Source organism: Leucopleurus acutus, assembly GCF_964270905.1.
Source record: "Leucopleurus acutus genome assembly, chromosome: 14".
NCBI classification, from domain to species: Eukaryota; Metazoa; Chordata; class Mammalia; order Artiodactyla; family Delphinidae; genus Leucopleurus; species Leucopleurus acutus.
Genome location: NC_139156.1, coordinates 48,225,416 through 48,246,985, shown reverse-complemented (window position 1 = coordinate 48,246,985; position 21,570 = coordinate 48,225,416). Strand labels below are relative to the sequence as shown.

General features: G+C 57.7%; 2 protein-coding genes across 2 annotated transcripts; one reads left to right on the top strand and one right to left on the bottom strand.

Moving 5' to 3' along the window:
• Positions 1-691: 691 nt before the first annotated feature.
• On the bottom strand, positions 692-15,956 carry MMRN2 (multimerin 2; the record flags this gene model as incomplete). The annotated part of the gene is made up of 7 exons (XM_082853947.1): positions 692-1,171; positions 4,048-5,829; positions 6,003-6,167; positions 6,914-6,994; positions 7,094-7,200; positions 7,288-7,416; positions 15,799-15,956. 7 exons carry the CDS (start codon positions 15,954-15,956, stop codon positions 786-788), a joined length of 2,808 nt encoding a protein of 935 aa, XP_082710073.1. The 3' UTR covers positions 692-785.
• A 1,140-nt stretch (positions 15,957-17,096) lies between these two features.
• Positions 17,097-21,570, top strand: SNCG (synuclein gamma; the record flags this gene model as incomplete). The annotated part of the gene is made up of 5 exons (XM_082853933.1): positions 17,097-17,217; positions 18,040-18,081; positions 18,405-18,532; positions 21,159-21,230; positions 21,472-21,570. 5 exons carry the CDS (start codon positions 17,097-17,099, stop codon positions 21,490-21,492), a joined length of 384 nt encoding a protein of 127 aa, XP_082710059.1. The 3' UTR covers positions 21,493-21,570.

Here is a 21,570-nt window from a genome sequence, read left to right as displayed (position 1 = left end):
CCTCAGCTCCCTTCCTGGTTAGAAATGCTAATAAGAACTAGGGTGGTCATAAGCTATTGGAGGAAGCAAAAAAGGTGAAGGCTATACACATTTTAGTTCGTGTTTGGCATGTCTTGGGCTTTACCCAGCATGAGGCAAGGAGAAAAAGAAGTCAAATTAAAGTTACAGATAAATTCAAGGAAGGACTGAAACTAAGGAAAAGATACTAAGTTTGTTTCGCTTGGTTAGCTCAACCAGGTCTTTGTCTCCATTGTTGACTGACAGATACCAAAACAGGTTGGTTTTCTCCTACTGCCCTGCAGTGCGTGGAGACTGGCTTCCAGTATTGGCCAAAATGTCACTTCCATTTAAACATATTCTTTCTAGGAAAGAATGATTTTCTAGCATAAGATGAAGGAGAAGAGGAAGCAGGAGAAAGGTTTAAAGTGTTATATGGAAGTTTCCAACCACAGGAGGAGCAAAACACCAAAGAAGCTATAGAACACAGGGTACGGCCAAGAGCTGGAATCCAAGCCATGCCGCCTCGGAAGGCACGCCAACCCAAGGTTCACATGTCCCCCGACCAAGTCTTGCCCGGAGAGAAGCATTCCAGTCCTTCTCATCGTTAAAAAACAGCCAGACCCAGTGCGTCTAGAGGGAGGTCACAGATACCACGTTGTCTTTGCAGAAGGTTTCCAGGGAAGAGCTAGACCAACTGCATGGTCTCCAGACCAACCCTGACCTGAGCCCCAGGCCAAGGTGAGCTGGATAAGTCCACAGTGTCTGGTCAGAGCTGTGCCTGGTACTCAGGTCTTGAATATCAGGAAGCCCCCGAATGCAGTGCCTGGAGGGCTTCTCTTCATTATTGATCCCTGGGTTAGCTCAAACCATACTCTCTCACCCTTTTGCAGCTCAGCCATGGCAAAGGTCGTTGCTGGGCTCCCACCCCTCTGCTCCTTGGTGGTGTAGACAGGGGTCCGACGGTGACCTCCAAACACCAGCTGCCCGGTGCCTGGCCCTGGGCCGAATTCAATGCTCACTGCAAATAGATAGACCCCACGCTCAGAGGCTCGAAAATAGCCATGTTCAGGGAAGTAGCTGCTGCCGATGTTGATGTAAGTAGTGTTGAACTTCACTGTCTGCAGAGCATCTGTCCCTTCTGAAAAGCTGGCGTAGAAGGCCACAGGGGAGCCTGGAATGCAGGAGGAAAGTGTTAGTGGCTCAGCCCCTCACTCCCTCAGGTGGAAAATTATACCTGCCTTCCTCGCCTTCTTAACATTAGAAATAGGTCCCATTTCTAGATAACCCAGATATTCCTAATAGCAATGTATCTTGGGAGCTAACTGGCCAATTCTCAGTATTTCACTAGTTGAGAGAAAGGAAAATACAAGTCTGTTGTCTCTACTGGTGTACATTTTAACAAAGCACTTTCTTGTTTGATCCTTCTTTCCAACATCCTTGAGAGTTAAGTACCCTGATTGAGGAGACTTCGAGTCTTGCATGGTTAACTTGCATCCGAGGCTAGATGGCTTATCAGTGGCAGGCGGGGACTGGAACCCAGGTCTCTGACTCCCAGATGCCTGCCACCTGCTAGGGATCTTGAGATACCAGGGGAAAGAGAGAAAATATTACCTATCTGAAAGTAGTAATGCTAACCCTGGTGAGATAGTTAAGGAATGAAGGGTAGCTCCTACTGGATGTTTAGCACAGGACCCTAGAGAGAGAAGGAAAACGCAGGTGGGACCAGGGAAGAAAAGTCTTTTCAAGCTGGTCATTTTAATGTTTTCAAAATGTTGCTCAGAGCCCTGGGATTACAGAGGGGGAAACAGGCCCAGAAAGGGAAAGCTTGCCCCAGACGACACAGATGACCACGCTGGGAGCTGTGGATCTCCTGACCTCAGGTACTCTTCCCACTTGAAGCACTTTAGCCAGTTCAAGGAGGATGAAACAGAGAACACAGGCGAGCGGCCCGCCAGGCCCACGCACAGGCCTGGAGCGAGAGAAGACGCTCAGTGTAGAGGAAGGAGCCAGCCGGGCTGCCTGGCCAGGAGATGGGATGGGAAGGCTGAGTCCTGCTGGGCTCCGGCCACGACCCTGGCCTCGGCACTGATGAGGTCATGTTCCTTACGTGCTCCCTTGTTGCTCCCTCAGCTGTGGGCTCTCTGTGCCCCCCCCACACACACCCCTCTCTGTTGAGACCAAGCTCCCCACTTCTTGGGATGAAACCAAGGCCTAAAAGAGGAGCAATTTGCATAGCAGTGAGTGACCTCGGTCCCAGAACTAGAGCCCCCGGTCTTTGGCTCCCGGCCCAACAGCATCCTCGTGAATGACAAAATTTTGCTTTGCTCTAGTTCTGGAAGATTTTCTGAGAATTAGTTCAGAATAGCTGGGATTCCCATCTGTGTGAGAAAGACTGGCTCTGCAGTTACCCCAGCACCCAGGAGGTGGCGCGCTCACCCCGCGGAAGCAAGGCCGGCCTAGCGTGCCCTCTGTGGAGCGCCACGGCCAGCCAGGGGCCCGACGTGCTCCTTGGTGGAAGGGTTGTGCTTCACTGATTTGCCAGCAGGCGGACTGAGAGTGGTCTTCCCTGCAGGGCGCGGAGTCAAGCCCTTTGGCCTTCCCATAAGACAAATAAGGGGGGATTTTTACTTTTAAGGAAAAAAATTTTTTTAAGTAACAAAATATTGCAGTGGTAAACCCAGATACCTAAACTATCAGGCAGTTGAGGCCTTGCACCACTCACAAGGGAGAAAAAGATGTAAGAGTGTAGGTAGATACAGCCTCAGCCCTGAAAATGCCGGAGAAATGGGAAAACATTGACTGGTTTCTACTCAATGTTAAGCCTTGTGCTAGGTTTTTGGTAAATGTATCTGCTAGTCTTCCTGACAACCCTTTGATGAAGGTAGTGGTTCTCCATTTTACAGAGGAAGAAATTGAGACACGTAAGTGGTGCTAGAGCCTGTGCTATGTCCACTGCTCCCAGGGAGACACTGGCCTGCAGGGCCATAGTGAGGAGTGAGGGGGAGCAGGGCAGGCTTGCGGTGGGATCCTCAGCAAGGCCTCGGACTGCCCACGTGCCAGGCTACACGAGGATATAGACGGCCCAGATGGTGGCCTTGTACTTTAGCCCCAGGTCTGGGTGAGAAGGCGGCCGTAGCTCCAAGGCCAGCCTCTCTGGCAGGGTAGAGTCACTTGAGGCACAGAGTGTAGGGGTCCACTTTTCAGGGCCATACTCAGGGAGGGGCTGGGAAGGCTAGCTGCTCATCCCTTCAGCCTCAGAGGCAGCTTCCCAGGGCCCTGCAGAGGCCAGTCAAGGGCCTTTCACGGGCGAAGAGCCAGCTCCCTAGAGACAGCCAGACTGGGTTCCTCTGTGCCGCTTACTAGATGTGTGAGCAGGACAGTTGCCTGACTAACCCTGTTTCAGGTAAGATGGCAGCAGTGATAACGCGTCATTGAGCTGTTGTGATAATTCAACATGGCAAAGCCCAAGAAAGGCATTGTGGGGGACCTGGCTCAGAGCAGCAGCATGGGTCCACTATGTTAGCAGAACGAGCTCCTTTTGGGGCCCATGGCTTTCCCCTGTATTCACCTCTTGTGGGGTGCTGCCCATGGCAGAGGACACCAGCCCCTATCCACACACTCACCTGTATACAGGGGAAAGCTTAAAGAAACATGGGGGGTGAAGCGGGGTCGGGCGAAGAGCTGAGCTGGAGGGACTTGAGGGTGTCGTTATGGAGGAGAGAGAGGCATCCCCCCTCCCTGCTCTACAGTTGAGAGTGGCGGGCAACCATGGTGTATATAGGAGCCTCAGGCATCTCCGTGCTGGGCTCTGCCTGCTCACTGACAGTTCAGTCATGTGACTTCTACCTCCTAATACTCCAGGCGGCTTAGGGGCCCCTCCCTAGTCCTAAATAGAAGGGGGGTTAAGGGCAAAGCCAGTCCTGAGTAGTGGTGACCGATGGCCATCCTGCTCTCTTTCACCCCGGCCCCCTCTGAGGCAGAAGCGCTGTTGGCAGAGAGCACATGTCTTAGACTCCCCCAGCCTCCTTCCCAGGCTGGACAACTCACCTGCGTCCCAGAGCACCGGCCCTTTGACATGCGCATCCTCCAAAGACTCCACTTGCTTCTGTTCCCTCCTCCTGGGGGCTTCCAGACCTTTCTGCTGCTTCTTCCCTTTCCTGCTCAGTATGGCCTGCAGCTTCCCCAGGTCCAGGCTGATGTTGGCTACCAAGAGTTCTTGAAAGTTCGCAAAGAGGCTGTGGAAGAGGCGCTGGTGCCGCTGCAAGCCGTGCTCGGTGGTGGAGAGCTCCCCGCGAAGGCCCTCGAGGGAGCTGTTGAAGGAGGAGGCCCAGGAAGCCTCGCAGCACTCGCCCACGCTCTCCATGTGGGAGCTCAGGCGCTGGAGCTCCTGCGCTAGCCCAGCCAGATCCGGCCCGCCGGCCGCCGCTGGCGACGCGTCCCGATTGGGCTCCAGGCGCTCGGCCTGCCCGCTGGTCCCCGAAGCCCGTTCCAGGGCTGTCACCCGGGCGGCCAGCGCGTCCCAGCCGAGGGCCTGCTCCTGCAGCCCGCTGGCCGCGTCCAGCAGGGCGGTGCGGATCTGCTCGTAGCGCAGGGGCAGCGGGCTGGGCGCCTCCTCGGACATGTCTTCCATCACTTCCTCCCCGAAGAGGGCGGCCAGCACGGCCTCGTGCCGCAGCGCGTCCTCCAGCAGGGCCGCGAAGGATCCGTGCAGCCGGCGGATCTCGCGTCGCATCTCGCCCTCGGCGGCCCGCAGCGCGCTCACCTCGCTGCCCAGCGTGCGCAGCTGACTCCGGAGCCGTGCCGCGTCGGCCCGCGCCCGCTCGGCCGCCGCCTGGTGCGCATCCACCGCCAGCGACAGGGCAGCCACCGTGCCGCTCAGGGCCTGCAGGGAGGAGCCGTCCCGCTGGCGCCGCTCGTCCAGGCTCACCTGGGTCTCTTCCAGGGCACGCGTGGTGTCCCGCTGGCCCTCCCGGATGACATCCAGGTCAAAGTAGAGTTTCTGGCAGTTGCAGTCCTTGACGTACTTGATGAGGTCCGCGTGGCCGCCCTGCAGGTGCTGGAGGGTGAGGTTGAGCTCCAGGAGCTGCCGCTCCATGTCCTCCTTGTTCTCCTCCATGATCAGTGACTTCTCCATCAGGATCACCCGCAGCTCGCGCAGAGCTGTGTGGTTCACCTGAAGCTCCTGCACCTGCCGCTCTACCTTGCTGATCTGTTCGTAGGTGTCATCGGATTCCAAATACAGCTCCTTGATCTCATCCACGTGCTGGGCGAGGGTGGCCTTCATGTCTGCGAGGGTGCTCTGTAACTCCTCTTCCCTGTGGGCAGTGGTCACATGCAGTGCAGAGAGGTTCCTCTGCAGCTGACCCAGCCTGGCCTGCAGGCTCTCTGGTTCCGGCCTCGCTGCTGCCCCTGCTGCCACCAGGACCAGGCTGCCGTTGACACCCGGGGACTCCTGGGCCTTAAGGAGCTTCTTCAGCTTGGTGTCCACATCGGCCTGGACCTCCAAGAGGGACTGGTGCAGGGACAGGTGCTGGGCATGCAGGTGGCCCTCCACATCCTGCCGTAGCTGGCCCACCCTCTGGGTGTTCTCCTGGACCTTGGTCTCAAATTTGGCACCGAGATCCTGGAAGTCAGCTCTGGCCACAGAGCTCTCCTGGACCCTCTTGAGGGCCTGTCGGTTGGCCTCCACATCAAGAGATAAGTTTCTTATGGCCTGGGAGAGGCTGTGCAGGCTTTGGTTGAAGCTTCTCCACATGGGGCTGAGATGTCCTTGCAGGAAGGTGTTGATGTGGGGCAGTAGCACTTGCTCCAAGGATCTGCCGCGAAACTCTACAACAGATGCACGTGTTTACACAAGCCCTTCGGGAGCAGACAGCCTCCCCAGGGGGCAACTGAGGAGGCGGTGGGGGGGGCTCTGAGGTATGGGCCTTCCTGCTTGCCCTCCCACTCATCCCCTAGGATGTGACTGGGCTCTTCCTCAGCCCATGGAACCTGCCACTCACCAAGCTCTGTCTGATTTGCCTCAGTTATTGCCACTGTGAGGTTGCTTGCCAGGGCCTTCCATAGGCCTGGGAGGCTGTCTGCCACCTGGTGAATGTCATTCTGGAGATCTCCCAGCCGGCGTTCCTGCTGCTCCACCATGTCGCTGATGTCTGCATCCCGGTGGCCTGAATACACATGAGACATAAGTGTCTAACTTCCCAGGCCTGGGCAGAACATGAGGTACAGAGAGGAAATTTGGGGATTGAAACAGGGAGCTGTGTCCTGATGTCCTCTGAGCAGGAGCTTAGAAGCCTTTAACTCCAGAAGGGCAAATGCATGACAAGTGAGCCCTCACCCTGCCCCCTAAACCCACAGCAGACATGACTAATCCACCGTGGCACACTTTCCTCCTCAGTCACAGGGGCACGGCTTCTCGACATCAGTCTAGTCAGCCCTTGTCAATAGATAGGAGTTCACCGCATGATGGAACTTATTCCCCATCCCAACTATGGCCCGGCCTTGAAAGCCTCACCAGTGGTGTCACTTGGTGGTTCTGCTGTGCTGATCATCACCAGGGACAGCATGACTTCCTGGCCCTGGTTAGGGGGACTGTGGGGAGGCTTCTCCCAGGACATGGGAGCTTATGCAGTTCGGGGGGCAAGGAGGGTGCCGGATGAAGCTGTCCTTCCCAGAAAATGGGGTCAAGGGAAAGGGTGCGTGTGCTTGGCCAGCAGGCAAGTCACTGAGGGCCCTGGAACCTGGCTGCCTTGGTGTGGGGGCAGGGTGACACAGGGCCACAGAGGGACCCCTGCTGATTCTGGGGACATAGCTTCTCTGAAATGGCACTACCCTATCAGAGGAGAAGAGCCCTGGGCACATGGGTTCTTTCTTCCCGCCTGTCCGTCCTGTTCCTTCCAGGAAAGCAGCATACCAGGTTCAAAGTCAACTGGCCCATCCCAAGGCTCCTGGAGGCTATCACCTGGATCTTCAGGCTCAGGAATCGCCCTGGGATCTGCAGAGAAGCATCAGATGTTGACACCAGAGGTCAGAGGGGCTGCATGACCTCTGGGGTCAGAGGTCAAGGGGGAAGGGGGATCACAGGGAACCCTACCGTGGTGCTGGCAGTCGGGTCCCACAAAGCCCGGGCAGCACCTCCATGCCACGGAGGCCAGCACCTTCTGCTTGACCTGGTACACCGGCTTGTGGGCCACGCGGTACCTGCGGGAAGACGGCTGGCTCAGCGACTCTAGGGGGAGCCGGCACAGGGCCTGGACGAATAGCCCACCCTGCTGCACCCCGACTCACATGACTTTCACTTTCTGGCAGTCTGGAGCCCCGTGTGGACATGGCTGCTGTGAGTGGACGAGGAATTTCTCTGTTTTGCAAGCAGCTACGAAGGTGACCAGCCTGGACTTCTGGTAGGGACACCAGTTACTGGAAAAAAGCCAGAAGAGAGGGCTGCTGAGCCACACCCAGGCCCCCCACTTCTAGAGGTCAGCAGGGAGCCAGTGCCGAGTGCCCCGCCCCCTCCACCGCCCCTGCCTCTCTGCCCTACCCAGTCTGGGGGATTCTGGAATCCATTAGCCTGAGAAGGGAGTGCTCTGCATTACCCATTCCTCTGCTCCAGAGCAAAAGCCCCACAGACCCCGCCTGCAAGGGCACCTGCTCCATGGCCTTCCAGGAAGCACCCCTCACTCCCGGGTCAGCACAGAGAGGCTCAGGAGCCCCGCCCCCCCAATCACAGAGTTACCACCAGAGTCAGGAAGGGATCTCTGTTTCTCCTGGTGCCAGGGAGGCAGCATGGCGCTGCTGGGGCTGGAGAGTCCTGGGTTCGAATCCTTCACATTTTCTGGTTGTGTGACCTCGAGTGAGGCACTTCGGGAGTTTTCGTTTCCCATCTACACGATGGAGATCATAATACTCTCCTCCAAGTGGGCAAAGGAGTATCAAGTGCCTGGCTCTTCCCAAGTGCCCAGTGAACACTGCTGTCCTGACCGCTCTGGCGGCCCTGGCAGCCTGCCCCATTCCCATTACCACCCACATCCTTCCTCACCGGAGACCCGGCTGCGGGGAGGGCGCCTGCTCTGGTCGTGCCCCATCATGGCCATTGTGGAAATGGACTTTCAAACAGTTGTAGGGGAAGGCAGCCAGGCCGAGCAGTTCCTTCTGTGGAAAAGGCCACCCACACTGAGGTGGTAACAAGTGGTGTGGGGGTCACACTCGGCATCCTGAACACCCGGGAGGTCACCCTGCCTCCTGTGCCCTCCACCAGCGTGTGCTGCCGTGCATCCAGGGTGGAGGGCTGCTCACTGCTGGCAGAGCCCCAGCTCACAGATCTGGTGGCAGAGCTGATGCCCTCAGCAAGAGGTCAGAGGGCCCTTCCCCACGCAGTCAGCTCTCGGAGCAGAGCTCTCCAGCATTGCAAGTGGTAATGACCTCCATGGCTCTGTTCGATGTAGCACCTGGTGAGAGCAGATGCTGGGCTCCGGCTCAGTGCCAATGTGGAGGCTCAGACCTTCTCTTCAGGGTCCCAAGGGAGAGTGGGTGGTCTCAGATGGTGTGATAGGTGCTAGGACCTGGGGAGACTTTGGGGAGGAGGGGATGATTAGGCTGCATCTTACGTGGAGGGAATGAGGTGAAGCACCGGGAGCTGTGACAGAGGTATGTGGCCCCACTGAGTTGCGGAGGCTGGGAGCGCGGAGAGGGCTGCCAAGGAGAGGCGATGGGGGTAAGGAGAAGCCAGACCGTGGAAGGCTTGAGGGCCCCCTGAGGACAGGGCTCCATCCTGAAGGCATGCAGAGCCGTGGAGGAGCTTAAGCAGGGAGGTGACATGAAAGAGCCACCCTGGTTCCTGGGTACAGAAAGGATGGGAGGGGGCAAGATGTAGGTGGTGGTGTCAGGGGTCTAGGTGGGAGATAATGGCAGCGTGGACTGACTGGACCATGGTGGTGGATTTCAGGAGAAAGGACCACATTTGTGAGATGTTGGGAGGCGATGTTCAGGGCCCTTGGTGATTGAGTGGCTCTCAGGCTGCGATTTAATTCTCTGGAGCTGATCTCTGCCCCGAGCCCACCAGGTACCATCACACAGGGATACTGCTGGGGACGGCAGTGGGGTGAGTTGAGGGGGATTGAGTGACTCTATCTATTTTGAGTGCTGAGACCACGCAGCCTGCCTTCCCACTTGGCTCCCAGAAGCCTGGCAGCTGGCCTTTACCCCCTTGGCAGCAGACTGAAAAAGCTTCTCAGAAAATTGACCCCACTTGAGGGGAAAGACTTAAAGACGCTGACACCAGGGGTTCCCCCCAATGAACTAGCCCAGCAGAGCATCCTATAACAAAACAGATCACCCATCCACCCAGCTTCCAATCAGCTTCCCAGCCTCTCTACTCTTAAGTGGCCAGACATCCAAGAATGACCCCTGAGGAAAATCTCTTACAAAAGTGGGAGGTCAAAACGAGCAAATGTAAGAAAATCAACTTGAAGAAAACCAAGACTGTGCAGGGAGAAAAGAACTTCCCCCCAGATTTGCATTAATATTCCCAGACTGATAAGAGAACTTACTGCGTTCCAGAAACAAGAAAAAGAAGCCACTTTAAAAATGGGGGCAGAACACTGAGAGAACAAAAAAGAACCCTTGGAAATTAAAACTATATTGGTAGAAATGCAAGAGAAATTTAATAGAAATGTTAAAGGGTAAAGTCAAAGAAGTTTCCCTAAAAGAAGAGCAAACAGAGATGGAAAATAGGACAGAAAAGATCAGAAAAATAGAGGACCAGTGTTGGGAATCCAACATCCAAACAATAGGAGTTCCAGAAAGAGAGAACAGAGGGAGGGAATCACTGATGAAAACAACCAAATGAATAGTCCAGAAGAGAAGGACGTGGAATTTCAGATTCAAAGGGCCCACTAGTTACCCACAATACAATGAAAATAAACGCACAGCAAAGCACATCGTTGTGAAATTTTGGAACTCTGGGAATGAGAATGATTCTACACTTTCCAAAGAAAAAAAAATCAAGCCCCTCCCCAGCACACACACGCGTGCGCACGCACACGCGCGCACACACACACACACACACACACACACACACACACACACACACCCCAGTAAATAGAATAGCCTTGAACCTCTCAACAGCAGTACCAGACACTAAAACATAGTGGAGAGTCACCTTCAAAATACTGAAGGAAAATTATTTCCAATTTAGAATCCTATACCCAGCCTAATTATCAATTTAAGGAGCACAGAATTAAGACATTTTCAACAAGCCAGATTGATTTCAAAGCATTTCCCTCCCCAGGACCCTCATCAGGGAGCAACTAGAGCAGTGGTTTGCAATCTTGCCATCAGACCTTCACATCAGAAGCGTCCTGTGGCACTTTAAAAATATGAGCCTACAGGCCCCACCCCAGGCCAGTTAAAGGAGATTCTCTGGGATTAAGCCCTGGTCTTCTGCATTTTAACGCTCTCTGGGTCATTCTAAGGCATAGCCCAGGATTGAGGACCACTGTGCCAGAAATGTTCCACCAAAACAAGAGAGAACACCAAGAAACAGGAAATCATGGCATCAGGAAACAAGAGTTCCAGCACAGAAACGAGGTAAAGGGAGACCCCAGGACAATGACAGGCAGGGGGTGAGTGAGCAATGGCCCAGCCTAGAGCACGGCTGGAGGCTCTGAGAGGCGTCTCCACGAAGACACAGGTGGCCAAACACCTGACAGGGACGAAGGTGGGGAGCAGATGTGGACAACTGGCTGAGAGTTTGGAATTGAACGGTGACAAAGACACTAAGCAAAAGGAAAAAAGAAAAGAAACAAAACTAAGCAAAAGGAAAAAGAACTAAAACAAAGACAATTGTTTATTTCAGGGAAAACCAAAAGTGTGCAGGGAGGAAAAAGGACGCATAGGCTTTCCAGGACATACAGACTGTTACATCTACTCAATTTGGCCATTGTAGCAGGAAAGCCGACACTGACAGGATGTAAATAATGGGCATGGCTGCGTTCTAATAAAACTTTATTTACAAAACAGGGGGGGAGCCAGATTTGACCCACCATGCCAGAGTTTTCCAAGCCCTGCTTATGTGTGTGTATAACTAATAAAAACGAAACTTAAAAATAAAATAATTTCTATCTGGAAGAGAAAATGCAGATGAACAGGTAAGAACATTTTGGAACACAACGAATGAGGAGTTCCTCATCTAACTGTTATGACTGACTCTAATGCCAAGGAATGAAAACAGTGGGACGTGAATTTCCCGGTGGTCCAACGGTTAAGACCCTGCGCTTTCGATGCCGAGGGTGCGGGTTCAATCCCTGGTCTGGGAACTAAGATCCCACAAGCTGTGCGGATGTGGCCAAAAAAATAAAATCAATCCAGAAAACAGTGGGACGTTGGCACAAGATTTGTCAAGCCAGTCAGTGGGAACAGAGACCCGGAAGAGACCCGTACATCCCTGAGGGACTAGTAAATGGTAAAAGGGACATGTGAAAATCAGGATGGAAGCAAAGGATGTGCACTCAACACAGAAATAGGGGACTGTGAAAGTGCTGGGCCCAGAGGTTAGGGCCGGGGGGCAAGGTGGCCACCTGCACAGACTGTTTCAAGGATCAGCGACTGCAGCCCACACCTTGCCCTGGGCCCCATGGAAATTCCTGGAACATGCTCAGACCTAGAGAGAAGTTATTTCTGTAAACGAGTTGTTCTCAACGGGGCGTGTGTTGGGAGGAGAGGGGATTCGCCCCAGGTGTATTTGGCAATGTCAATAGTGCAACACCCGCTGTAAACACCCGCTGTAAACTAAGTTCTGCTCGTCGCGTGCCCTCTGAACGGCTGCAGAGGGCCCAGGAGGCCTGTACCCTGGGAGCACCGGGTCTGGGCTAGCCTGCAGGGAGTGACCGGGACTTTCCACCTCGGGTTCCTAGAGCTGGAAGCGGTGCCGCCCACCCTTCCTGCCCAGGAACTTTCTCTCCTGACCTGCCCAAACCTCAGGCTCCAGCAGCCGCTGTTCTCCCTGCCCACGCTCCCCTCCCTTGGCACAGTGCAGGCTGCTGGCCCAGAAGCCTGGGAACATTCCTGACCTTTGCTTTGGTTTCCTCCGGCTCTTGGCGGTTTCTCGCTGGTACACTGAGCCCCCGGCCCAGCTCGCTGAAGCGCCCCATTGTTCTCACTGCCTCCTGGCCTCGGGCCCTGGCCCTCTTGGCACTCTCATCTCCCAGTGGTCTACTGAGAGGCAGGTGCCAGCCTAGGAATGAGCGTGAGGGTCTCCAGCCTGCTCTGGGCCTGTCCTGGGCCTCTGACATGGCCTCTGATGCCCTCCTGCCCCAGGCAGGAAAGAGTCTGCTGCCCCCCTTGGAGCTTCTAATAGGAGCTGGGAGGCCTGGGCTCTCCTCCCTTCCCTGTCCCTGGACTCAGGGTGACCTTGAGCAAGGCCCTTCCTCCAGTCCTGAAAGTGTGGAGAAGACTCCCACTCCCAGCCCCTCCGTGGGGAGAGGCTATAAGGAAGGCAGAGAAAGCCTCTGGCAGGGAAAGGACTGTTAGCCTGAGCCTCCTGAATTATAAATGTGCTGCTGCTATGGCCCATTGGGACACTTAAGTGCCTCTTAACCAGCCAGTAAAACGTACCTCCGACTGCCCTTTAAGTCTTTCTGTGGAAGGAAGTTGTGTTCTTAGCATGCTGGCTCTCTGAGGTCCTGGATGCGGCTGTGATTGTGATGACTCCATGGGAGAAGTTTGCCGGGCTTGGTCTCTGAGCCACAGAGGAGCCCAAGGCCCACTTGGTGTCCATCCCTGAGCATAGCTCACGCCAGTGGGGCTCTTCCCTGTTAGTGCTCAGGGCCCTGTGCCTTGGAGAACAGATACAGGTGCAGGAGGTACAGCTTGGCCCGGAGACCAGCGGTCTGGGCTCCACTCTGCTCCTATGTGACCTCCAGAGATATGCGTGACTCCTCTGGGCCACAAGCTCCCAGCTGCAAAAGTTGCAAACGCTCCTTGTGGAGACACTGATGCTGGTGACCGGGGCCAGCTGGGCTGCTGGGAGGAGCGGCTCCTACACTCCCACCCCTCTTAGGGGAGACAGAACTGAGGACACCTGGGATTTGCAGCCCAGCCGATGTGGGCCTGACCCATCACTTAGGAGCTGTGTGGCCCCTGGTGGCGACCCCACCGCTCTGAGCCTCACAACATGTAAAGTGGAGAGAACAGGGGCGACCTTGCAGTACTGTCACAACAACGTGGAGATGGAGCACCTTGCCTGGGTCTTAGCTCAGTCCCCTCAGCAGGCTCAGTCCTGCCTGGGAAGCGCTCATGTGTCTGAGGAACCCACATCCTAACCTCCTGCTCTCCCCACCCCCACGAGAGCCTGGGATCAAAGAAAGAGCCTCTTCCCCACAAAGCCCAAATACCCACATTGCTGGCTCACTGGGCCCAGCCCCACGGGCTCCTGGGTGACCTAGGAAGCACCAACCGTGTCCCTCCTGCATCCTGAGACCTGGCATCCAGCACCACATTGTTTTGTTCGAGCTTCTCCTTTCAAAGGGTCTTTTTTTTTCTTTTAAATTTATTTATCTTTATTTATTTGGTTGCGCCGGGTCTTAGGTGGGGCTCGCAGGCTCCTTAGTTGCGGTACACGAACTCTTAGCTGCGGCATGCATGTGGGATCTAGTTCCCTGACCAGGGATCGAACCCAGGCGCCCTACGTTGGGAGCGCAGAGTCTTAGACACTGTGCCACCAGGGAAGTCCACAAGGCATCTTATCTGGGTCTGTGTCCAGGGCCTACCCTGGCCCCCAGGCCCTGGATACAGGTATGAGGGGCAAATGCAGGGCAGGGCCCTGGCTCTGGCAGCCAGGGGGCGGGCCCGCCAGGCTCGTGGCGGGTGGCATGGGTGGTGTGGTGCCCCTGCTTGGCTGTGGAGGGCCTGTTCGCCTCCCCTTCCCCATAGCAGGAGCAGGGCTGGGGCTGCGTTTCCGCCTCTCCCCTCACAGGAACACGGGAAGCAATCAGCCTGAGGAAGCCGCGCGGCGCTTCCTTCCTTTCTCACCAGACCCTCCGGAGGCCTCGACAACCTGGGCTTGACCTGTGGGGGCTGCAGCTTTTGGGTTGTAGGCAGGAGACCAGCAGGCCCGATGGGACCCCCTGGAGGTTCCTGGGACCAGGGCTTGGGACTCCTGCCTGGGTGTTCCCGGGCCAGGGTACCCTTGCACACACACCTGCACACACTGAGACCACCAGGCCATGGCTGAGTGACCCCCTCAGGTCTTGAGCCGTCCGGAGACCCACCCTCCCTGGGGCTAATGGAACGCAGTCTCTCCCCACAGCCCCGGGGTGGGAGTGGGGGAGAAAGAGAAGCATCTCCTACCTCCTGCCCAGCCGCTTGGGCCCCTCATACTCCCTTTCATCAGAGGGAGGCCGGCCACCCAGAGACAGGAGCTTGGAGTTGGGAGGGAAGGCTGGATCCTTGGTCCTAAAATCAGAGCTGGGTGACTGGGTTCCCCCACCAAGAGCCATGTGCACCTCCCAGCTCTGAGCAGAACTGGGAATGGCGCAGGGAAGGGGGTGTCTCCAGGCCCAACTTCTCCCCTCTCCTCCCACATGGCCCGCCCCTCCATCACCTAGCAGCAGTGCACACTCGCTTGCTCTCACCCTCCTGCCTTTCCCTGGTCAGATCTGCTTTCGGGTAAGTGTCTAACAAACACATTCACCTTGAAGTGTCAGAACTGTATGAGAACTGTCCCAGGAAGGTTTGGGCCAGGCCCACGTGACGGTGAATCTCGGCCAGCCAGACGAGAGACTCGTAAATTGGCCCCTCTCACCCTCCAAATCCTTATAGATGCCCTCAACCAAGTCTGGTTTGGGCGGGGAGGGGGAGGGGGGGAATAGGCACCCCTGGGACTGGGACCAGAGTATGATCTCTAGAGTCAGACTTGGATCCTGGTTCTAGCTCTCCTCAGCTGTGTGACCTTAGCCAGCTGCTTAGCCTCTCTTAGCCAGGCTCCTCTGTAACCGGGGCTGTAAGGAGGATTGAGGTAACACGTGGCAAGATGCCTAGCCCAGGGATGGGTCCGGTAAATGGCACCTGCTGCTCTGCCTGAGGGGTACCCTGAGGAGGGACCCGCATTCCCAGCACCTTATCAGCAGGAGGATCCCTGGCCCTGGACACACAGAAAGGCTGGAAAAGGGTGTCCTGGTCTAGCCATAACACCATTCCGCCCATTTCCAGAGGGCTGCTGAAGCAGAGCTCGCTGGATGCCACAGCCTTCTTTTCGTTCTTGAAATAGAGCAGGGCACCCCGTCTGCTCGCTGCTAGACTGTTAGGGCCAGGATGAGGGCCCATGCCAGTCCCCGTGGGCGCTCAGATCCAAATCCAGTCCCCAGGAGCATCTGTCTTCTATGGCTTAGGCCGGGCCAGCCTCAACTGGGCTCAGCTTTCAGAACTTACTTCGAAGAATAGGAGCCACTCCCAGGTCAGCTAGAAACTTCCAGAACCCCAGCCCCTCAGCACCCCGGTGGTCAATGGCATAGAGTGCTCCCGCCCTGTCCAACCTCCAGGCCCCTTCCCTGCCATGGGTAGGCGGGGAACTTCCTGTGGTCCTTAGGCTGGGCCCTGGGGTACCCAGTCCGGGCCGGCTGGGGGTGGCTTCCTAAAGGGGAGCCTGCCACCTAGCACCTCATTCAGCCTCACAGCTGGTCCAGCAGGTAGATAGTATGAGCCCATTTCACGTATGGGTAACTGAAGTCCAGAGAGTCCCTGCTTTAGCTGAGCTGGCACTCAGATCCGGTACCACTTCCTCCCCCAGGTCCAGGCCCTCCTTACCGTCTGACGGGGTCCCTGTCCTCAGCCTCTGCCCTCCAGACCCCAGGTGGCCTGGGGCTGTGTGGATCGGAGAACCTGGTACTGGGGACCTGGGCCCAGGCTCCCAGCAGCCCCCAGCCCAGGGGCCCCCCGACGCTGAGCAGCAGTGTCAGGATCATCTTGGCTTGGGGCGGACTCAGCCTCTGTGGGTGACTCCAGAAACTACCAGCGCTGGTGACGTTGTCTTCAAGTTAAGTCTCAGAAGGAAAAAAAAAGCACGGGGACAACAAAGAGAGGAAGTGGCCTGGGCCGGCCCACCCGGTGAGTCTCGTCCGGCCCCCCTTCACCCTCGGCCTGGTCCCCACAGGGGCAGCCAACAACGCAGGCCAGTTCCCGTGTGCCCTGGGAGGACTCGGGTCTGGGACACTGGGGGTGCGGGAGGCACGGGGGGAGGCAGCCCCACCAAGCGTGTCCCCACGGGAATCAGGAGAACCGCACCAGCACAGAGGCGGGGCAGCAGGAAGCGGTCGGATCAGCCTCAGGGAACCTGCTGCCCATCCATGCTGGTGGCCAGGAAGTGGGGGGCACTCGTGCCTACTCAGCACCTCTCACCACTGGGCAGTGGGAGCCAGCAGACGGGTGGAGGCTCAGAAGGACAAAGGAGCTGTCCTAGGGTCGCACAGTCTGTAGCTGGGGCCAGGGCCTGGGTCAGCTCTTTGTGGCTCAGCTCCTCCACCTGGCCTTGCCCGAGCCCCAGGATGGGGGCATCCGTGGTGCTGGTGAGAAGTTGGGTAGCCCAGGCCAGTCTGGGAGGTTGGCCACTCTTGCCTGACAGACCGGCTTGGTCCTGACCCCTGCCCTACCTGGGACGCTGGTAACAGAGGCACCTCCCCTCTCTGTGCCTGCCCCCCTCTGTGACCCCTCTCTGCCCCAGATGTACACAGATACAACAGCCCCAGGCCTGGGAGCACCCAGTCAAGGCTGCCCTTATGGGTGCGCAGGGTGGCAAATGAATGAAGGGCAGTGATGGATAATGATGTGTCCGGCCCTCTATGGCCCCTCCAGGGGACAGGAGGGGAGGGTTGAGCCAGCAGGGGCTCGGGAACCCTGGGAGAAGGGGCGGCGAGCCTGCTTCCTCCCTCCCTCCTTCCCCGCCCCCACCCCTGGGCTGGCTGGGCTCCCATCAGTTGCCGCTGCATCATCATTATTTCATTGGCGGCAATAAGAGGCAGCAGTAGGGACAGCAGCTGCGGCAGCACTCGAGCCAGCTCCAGTCACAGTTCGCCTGGGGAGTCAGGCCCCCGTCCCTGCCCACAGCCATGGACGTCTTCAAGAAGGGCTTCTCCATCGCCAAGGAGGGTGTGGTGGGCGCCGTGGAGAAGACCAAGCAGGGGGTGACAGAGGCTGCTGAGAAGACCAAGGAGGGTGTCATGTATGTGGGTGAGTTTGGGCGTGGCAGGGCCTGGCAGGGCAGGGCAGCTTGGTGGCCGCTCAGTTACCTGGGCCTGACTTTATCCCCCAGCCCCTGGGAGGCGTTTTGAGAAGGATGAGGACGTGGCAGTTGAGTCAGGGTCTCCCAGCCCTGGGGGACCGCCACTCTCCCGCACACCCCATTGTCTGTTTGGCCTCCTCAGGGCCCCAGGGGCCTCTGGGACAGAACAGCAAGGGAGGCACTTAGCCCTCAGACACACCTGTTTGTGCGCACACAGATGCACACACCAGCGGCCCCGCCCAGCACCACCCACAGGCCCCCTAACTCGGGTAAGAAGCCACACTGAGCCTGGAGCTCCGCGGACTGAGCAGGCAGGGGCTCAGCAGCCAGGCCACGGGTCCCCACCCCACCCAGAGGGAAGGGGCACGTCAGGCGAGATGAGACCAGCCCTCAGTGTCCTGTCCAGCCTCCCGTGCACCCCACCCCCATCAGCTCCTTCCGAAGAGGAGGCTGAGCCGATGACTCAGCTCTCGTTGACCCTGTCCTGCGCTGCTTCCGAGGCCCAGGCCATACCCACATGAGGTCCAGACCCTACCTCAGGCCTGGTCTCTCTCGTCCCCCCATCCTGTCCTGTCCATTTCCCATCCGTCCCCTTCCTCCAGACACAGCAGGAAGTGGCCTTTGAAAGGATGGCCGGCCCCCAGACACCATCCTTACCTCCCACTGACCCTGCAGCTTGTCCAGCTGTTCTGTGGTGTGTTTGCCTGGCCCACTCCCCCACTCCCAACACCAGGAGTGGGACTGGGCTGACGCCTCCACTTCCTCCACAGGAGCCAAGACCAAGGAAGGTGTTGTGCAGAGTGTGACCTCAGGTGAGGAGCCCCAGTACCCGGGGACATGGAGGCTAGGACGTGCAGGGACTTTTGCACCCTGGTGCTAAAGGCCCAAGCCCAGGCACCTCCTTTCCCCCCTGCTGTATACGGACCCAGATTTCTCCAGAATCTGGGGCTAGACCCAGGGTGGACTGCCCCCATCGTCATCAGAGCTCCCCTGGAGTCAGAAAGGGGACAGCCTAAGGTCTCCAGTAGAGCCAGTGTTTTGAGCGCCCTGGGAAAGGGGCTGCTCTGGCCTGACGGGAAGGCCAGGCCTGGGTGGGGTGTGGTCAGGGCCAAAGCCAGCCAGATTCCTCCCACAGTGGCTGAGAAGACCAAGGAGCACGCCAACGCCGTGAGCGAGGCCGTGGTCTCCAGTGTCAACACCGTGGCCACCAAGACCGTAGAGGAAGCAGAGAACATCGCGATCACCTCCAGAGTGGTGCGCAAGGTGAGACCTGGTCCCCAGCCCTGGCCCTCAGACCTGTCCCATCCTTTCCCCTGGGCCCCAGGGAGGCCAGCTGGGGAGGAGGCACTATCACCCCACTGACATACAGGGGAATGGAGACTCAGGGGCCCTGGTCTGCGTTTGGTGTTGTCACATCCATTAAGTCCTGGAATCCTCACGACCACCCCTGTGAGCAGAGCTGTGTGGGGCCCAGTTGGAATGAGGCTCAAAACCACATTCTCCTGACGGCGCTCAGCATTTAGGAGACACCCCATTCCACTAGCGAAAGCGGGGTCTTGAGGGCCCCGAGTGGTGACGGGCGGCCTCCCACGGGCAGTGGACACCAGCTCAGAGCTGCCAGGTCACCGCCAACCCAGTGTCCAGCCTCCCTCCGGGCCTGGCGGGGCAGGGCCTCCTCCTCCGAGGAGCAGCAGGGAAGCAGCGCCCCCTGGTGGCGGAAAAAGAGTGAGGGTTCTGACCACACCCTCTGCCTCCACCTTTGCGAGCGTGCGTGTGTGCGTGCCTGGAGTGAGTGTGCCCGTGTGTGTGTGTGTGTGTGTGTGCGCGCGTGTGTGCGCGCGCACGCACGCGCGCCGGGAAACAGAGAGCACAGGAGCAGGGGAGCACTCCCAGGGGGTGGAGGCTGGCTGGAAGAGCTGTCCCAGAACCCACCACAGAAAGACTCTGCTTGAAGCATTTTACGCCTACTAACTCATTTCTTTGGCCCCAAATCCCATGAGACAGGGTGTGGAAATGAGGCCCAGAGAGATATGGTAATCAAGGTCCCATGGCTAGTCTGAGTGAGCCTGCAATTCTCTGGGCAGCCTGGGTCCCGAGACTGTGCTCTGAAAGGGAGACTCTGAGCAGGAGATCGGGAGATCATGGTGGGAGCATTGTGGGCAGGAGATTTTCCTATTCCAGAGATGTGCCGTCTCAGCTCTGTACGAGGCTGTGCTTTAGAAAGCTCTCCTACCTGGCACAGGCCCCGAGGGGCCTGTAGAGTCCCAGGCACCCAGCACTAAGAATCCCTGCTCCAGGGAGTGGGTGGGTGGAAGGGTAGGGGGTCACCCTGCCCCTGGCTCTGGGGGCAGCACCAAGGCATCTGTTTCCAGGGCCAGCACAAGGTCTCCGGATCCTAGAAACAGGCAGGTGCCCTTGCTCCTGGTTCCCAGCTCTGCCTCGTCCTAGCTCTGTGACCTTGGGAAGCTATTCAACCTCTCCGGGCCTCCATGTTTTCAGCTGTAAAATGCCTGGGGTTGGGGGAGGGTGGGGCTGAGAGTATCCATTTCACTGGGCTGAGATGATGCAGGGAAATGGCCCCCATGAAGCAGCTTCGCCTTGCTCGTGGTGAGCACCCGACAAAGGGAGGTGACTACATCATCAGTGCCCCTGGGCACTACCCAAATGTACCCCAGGAGATCCCAGGCCCCTCCCTCCCCCATCCCCCAGCAAAAGAGGCCTTGGGATGGGGCCAGGCTGCCTCTGCACCTCTGAGCAGAAGCCTGGGCACTCCTCTCTGACTTTGGAGGAGGGCTGGTGAGCCCTTGGAGCTACCCCAAGGAAGACATTTCCTGGTGACACCCAAAAACCAGCCGTGACTCACCCTCCAGTGAACCGTAGAAGGATGCAGCACTGCCAGTCGGTCTGACCGTTCATGCCACTGGCCTCATGCCCCCACCTTGGGGCAGCAGGACTAGGTAGGCGGCCACCTGTCCTTTGCCTGGAGAGCCTGCCCCAACTCTGGCTGCCCCAGTCCACCAAGGGGCAGGATGGCCCCATGGTAACAGAGAGGTGGCAGGACCCTCCAGAGGTAGGAGCTGAGACTAGTGTCCAAGCTGATCACCCAGTCTGGCCCGGCCTACCAGCTTCACACGACCACCCCCAGGCAGGCCGCCATCTCAGGCAAGCGCCTGGCCGGGTGTAGGTGGATAGAAGGAGACAGGAAGTGGGAGAGGACCGTATAACCGCTGCTGGTTCCAGCCAGACCTGCCTGAGCCCAGTGCCCATCAAGGAGGCAGGGAGAAGGAAAGCGGGTGGCACTCATGCTACTGGGATAGGGTTGGGCCTGGAGCAAGCCAGACCTGATCCCTGCAAGCCTCACTGCTTTGACCTCCGAGACCTTAAGCTGGATACCTGGCCTCTCTAGGCATAGGGTCCCCATGTGAATGGTGATAGCATGCACCTCCTCCTAGGGCTCTTTGGGGTCACAGGAGGACAAGGGTATGTGATCATGTGATTCAGGAACGCTGAGGGTGGGATCAGGCCTAGTGCTTCAGGGACCACTGCCCACTCCACCTCACTGGGCTTCCTCATGGAGGAGGCCCAACCAGGGACTGTCAGTGACTCAGCATCTGCTTTTGGGGGTGAAGCTGGGCTCAAGGGTACTTGGTACCCCCGGCAGGCCTTGGCATCATCAGGCAGAGCCCCCGCTGTGAATCCTTACGTGAGGCTCTATCACCTCCAAGGTCAGTCTGGCCCTCATACCTCCGTCACCTCCAGCCCTCCACATAGAGCAAGATGATGAGGGCCTCTGCTCATCTTTGAGGCCAGGGTGACAAGGCCCTGCACGCAAGGAGCTGGGGACTCTGTGCCCTCCACCTGGTCCCACATCCCCTTTGCTTTCCCACAGGAGGACCTGCAGCAACCTGCCCCCTCGCAGGAGGACGAGGCAGCCAAAGTGGAAGAGGAAGTGGCTGAGGCGGTAGGACCTGGGCTCCTGGTGTTACAGGGGGGTCCCTGGGCAAGCTGCTTCCCTCCTGGGGCCCCAGAGCCCTCAAGGGAGCCTCTTGACCTGCAGGCCCCTGAGCCTGAGTGTGAGGTCTCCTCATGGATGGCCCCCTCAGGGCAGAGGGGCACAGATGACACCTGTCCCCACCCCACCCAGGGTGGCCACTGAGGGCTGGGGCCCCAGAGCTGTGTGTGAAAGTCTCTCTCTCTCCCAGACCAAGAGTGGAGGAGATTAGAGGGCTGCAGGTGAGCTCGGAGGCCATGGTCCCCACGTCCTCCCCTGGCTGCCCACAGGCTAGTCCTCCCATGCTGCC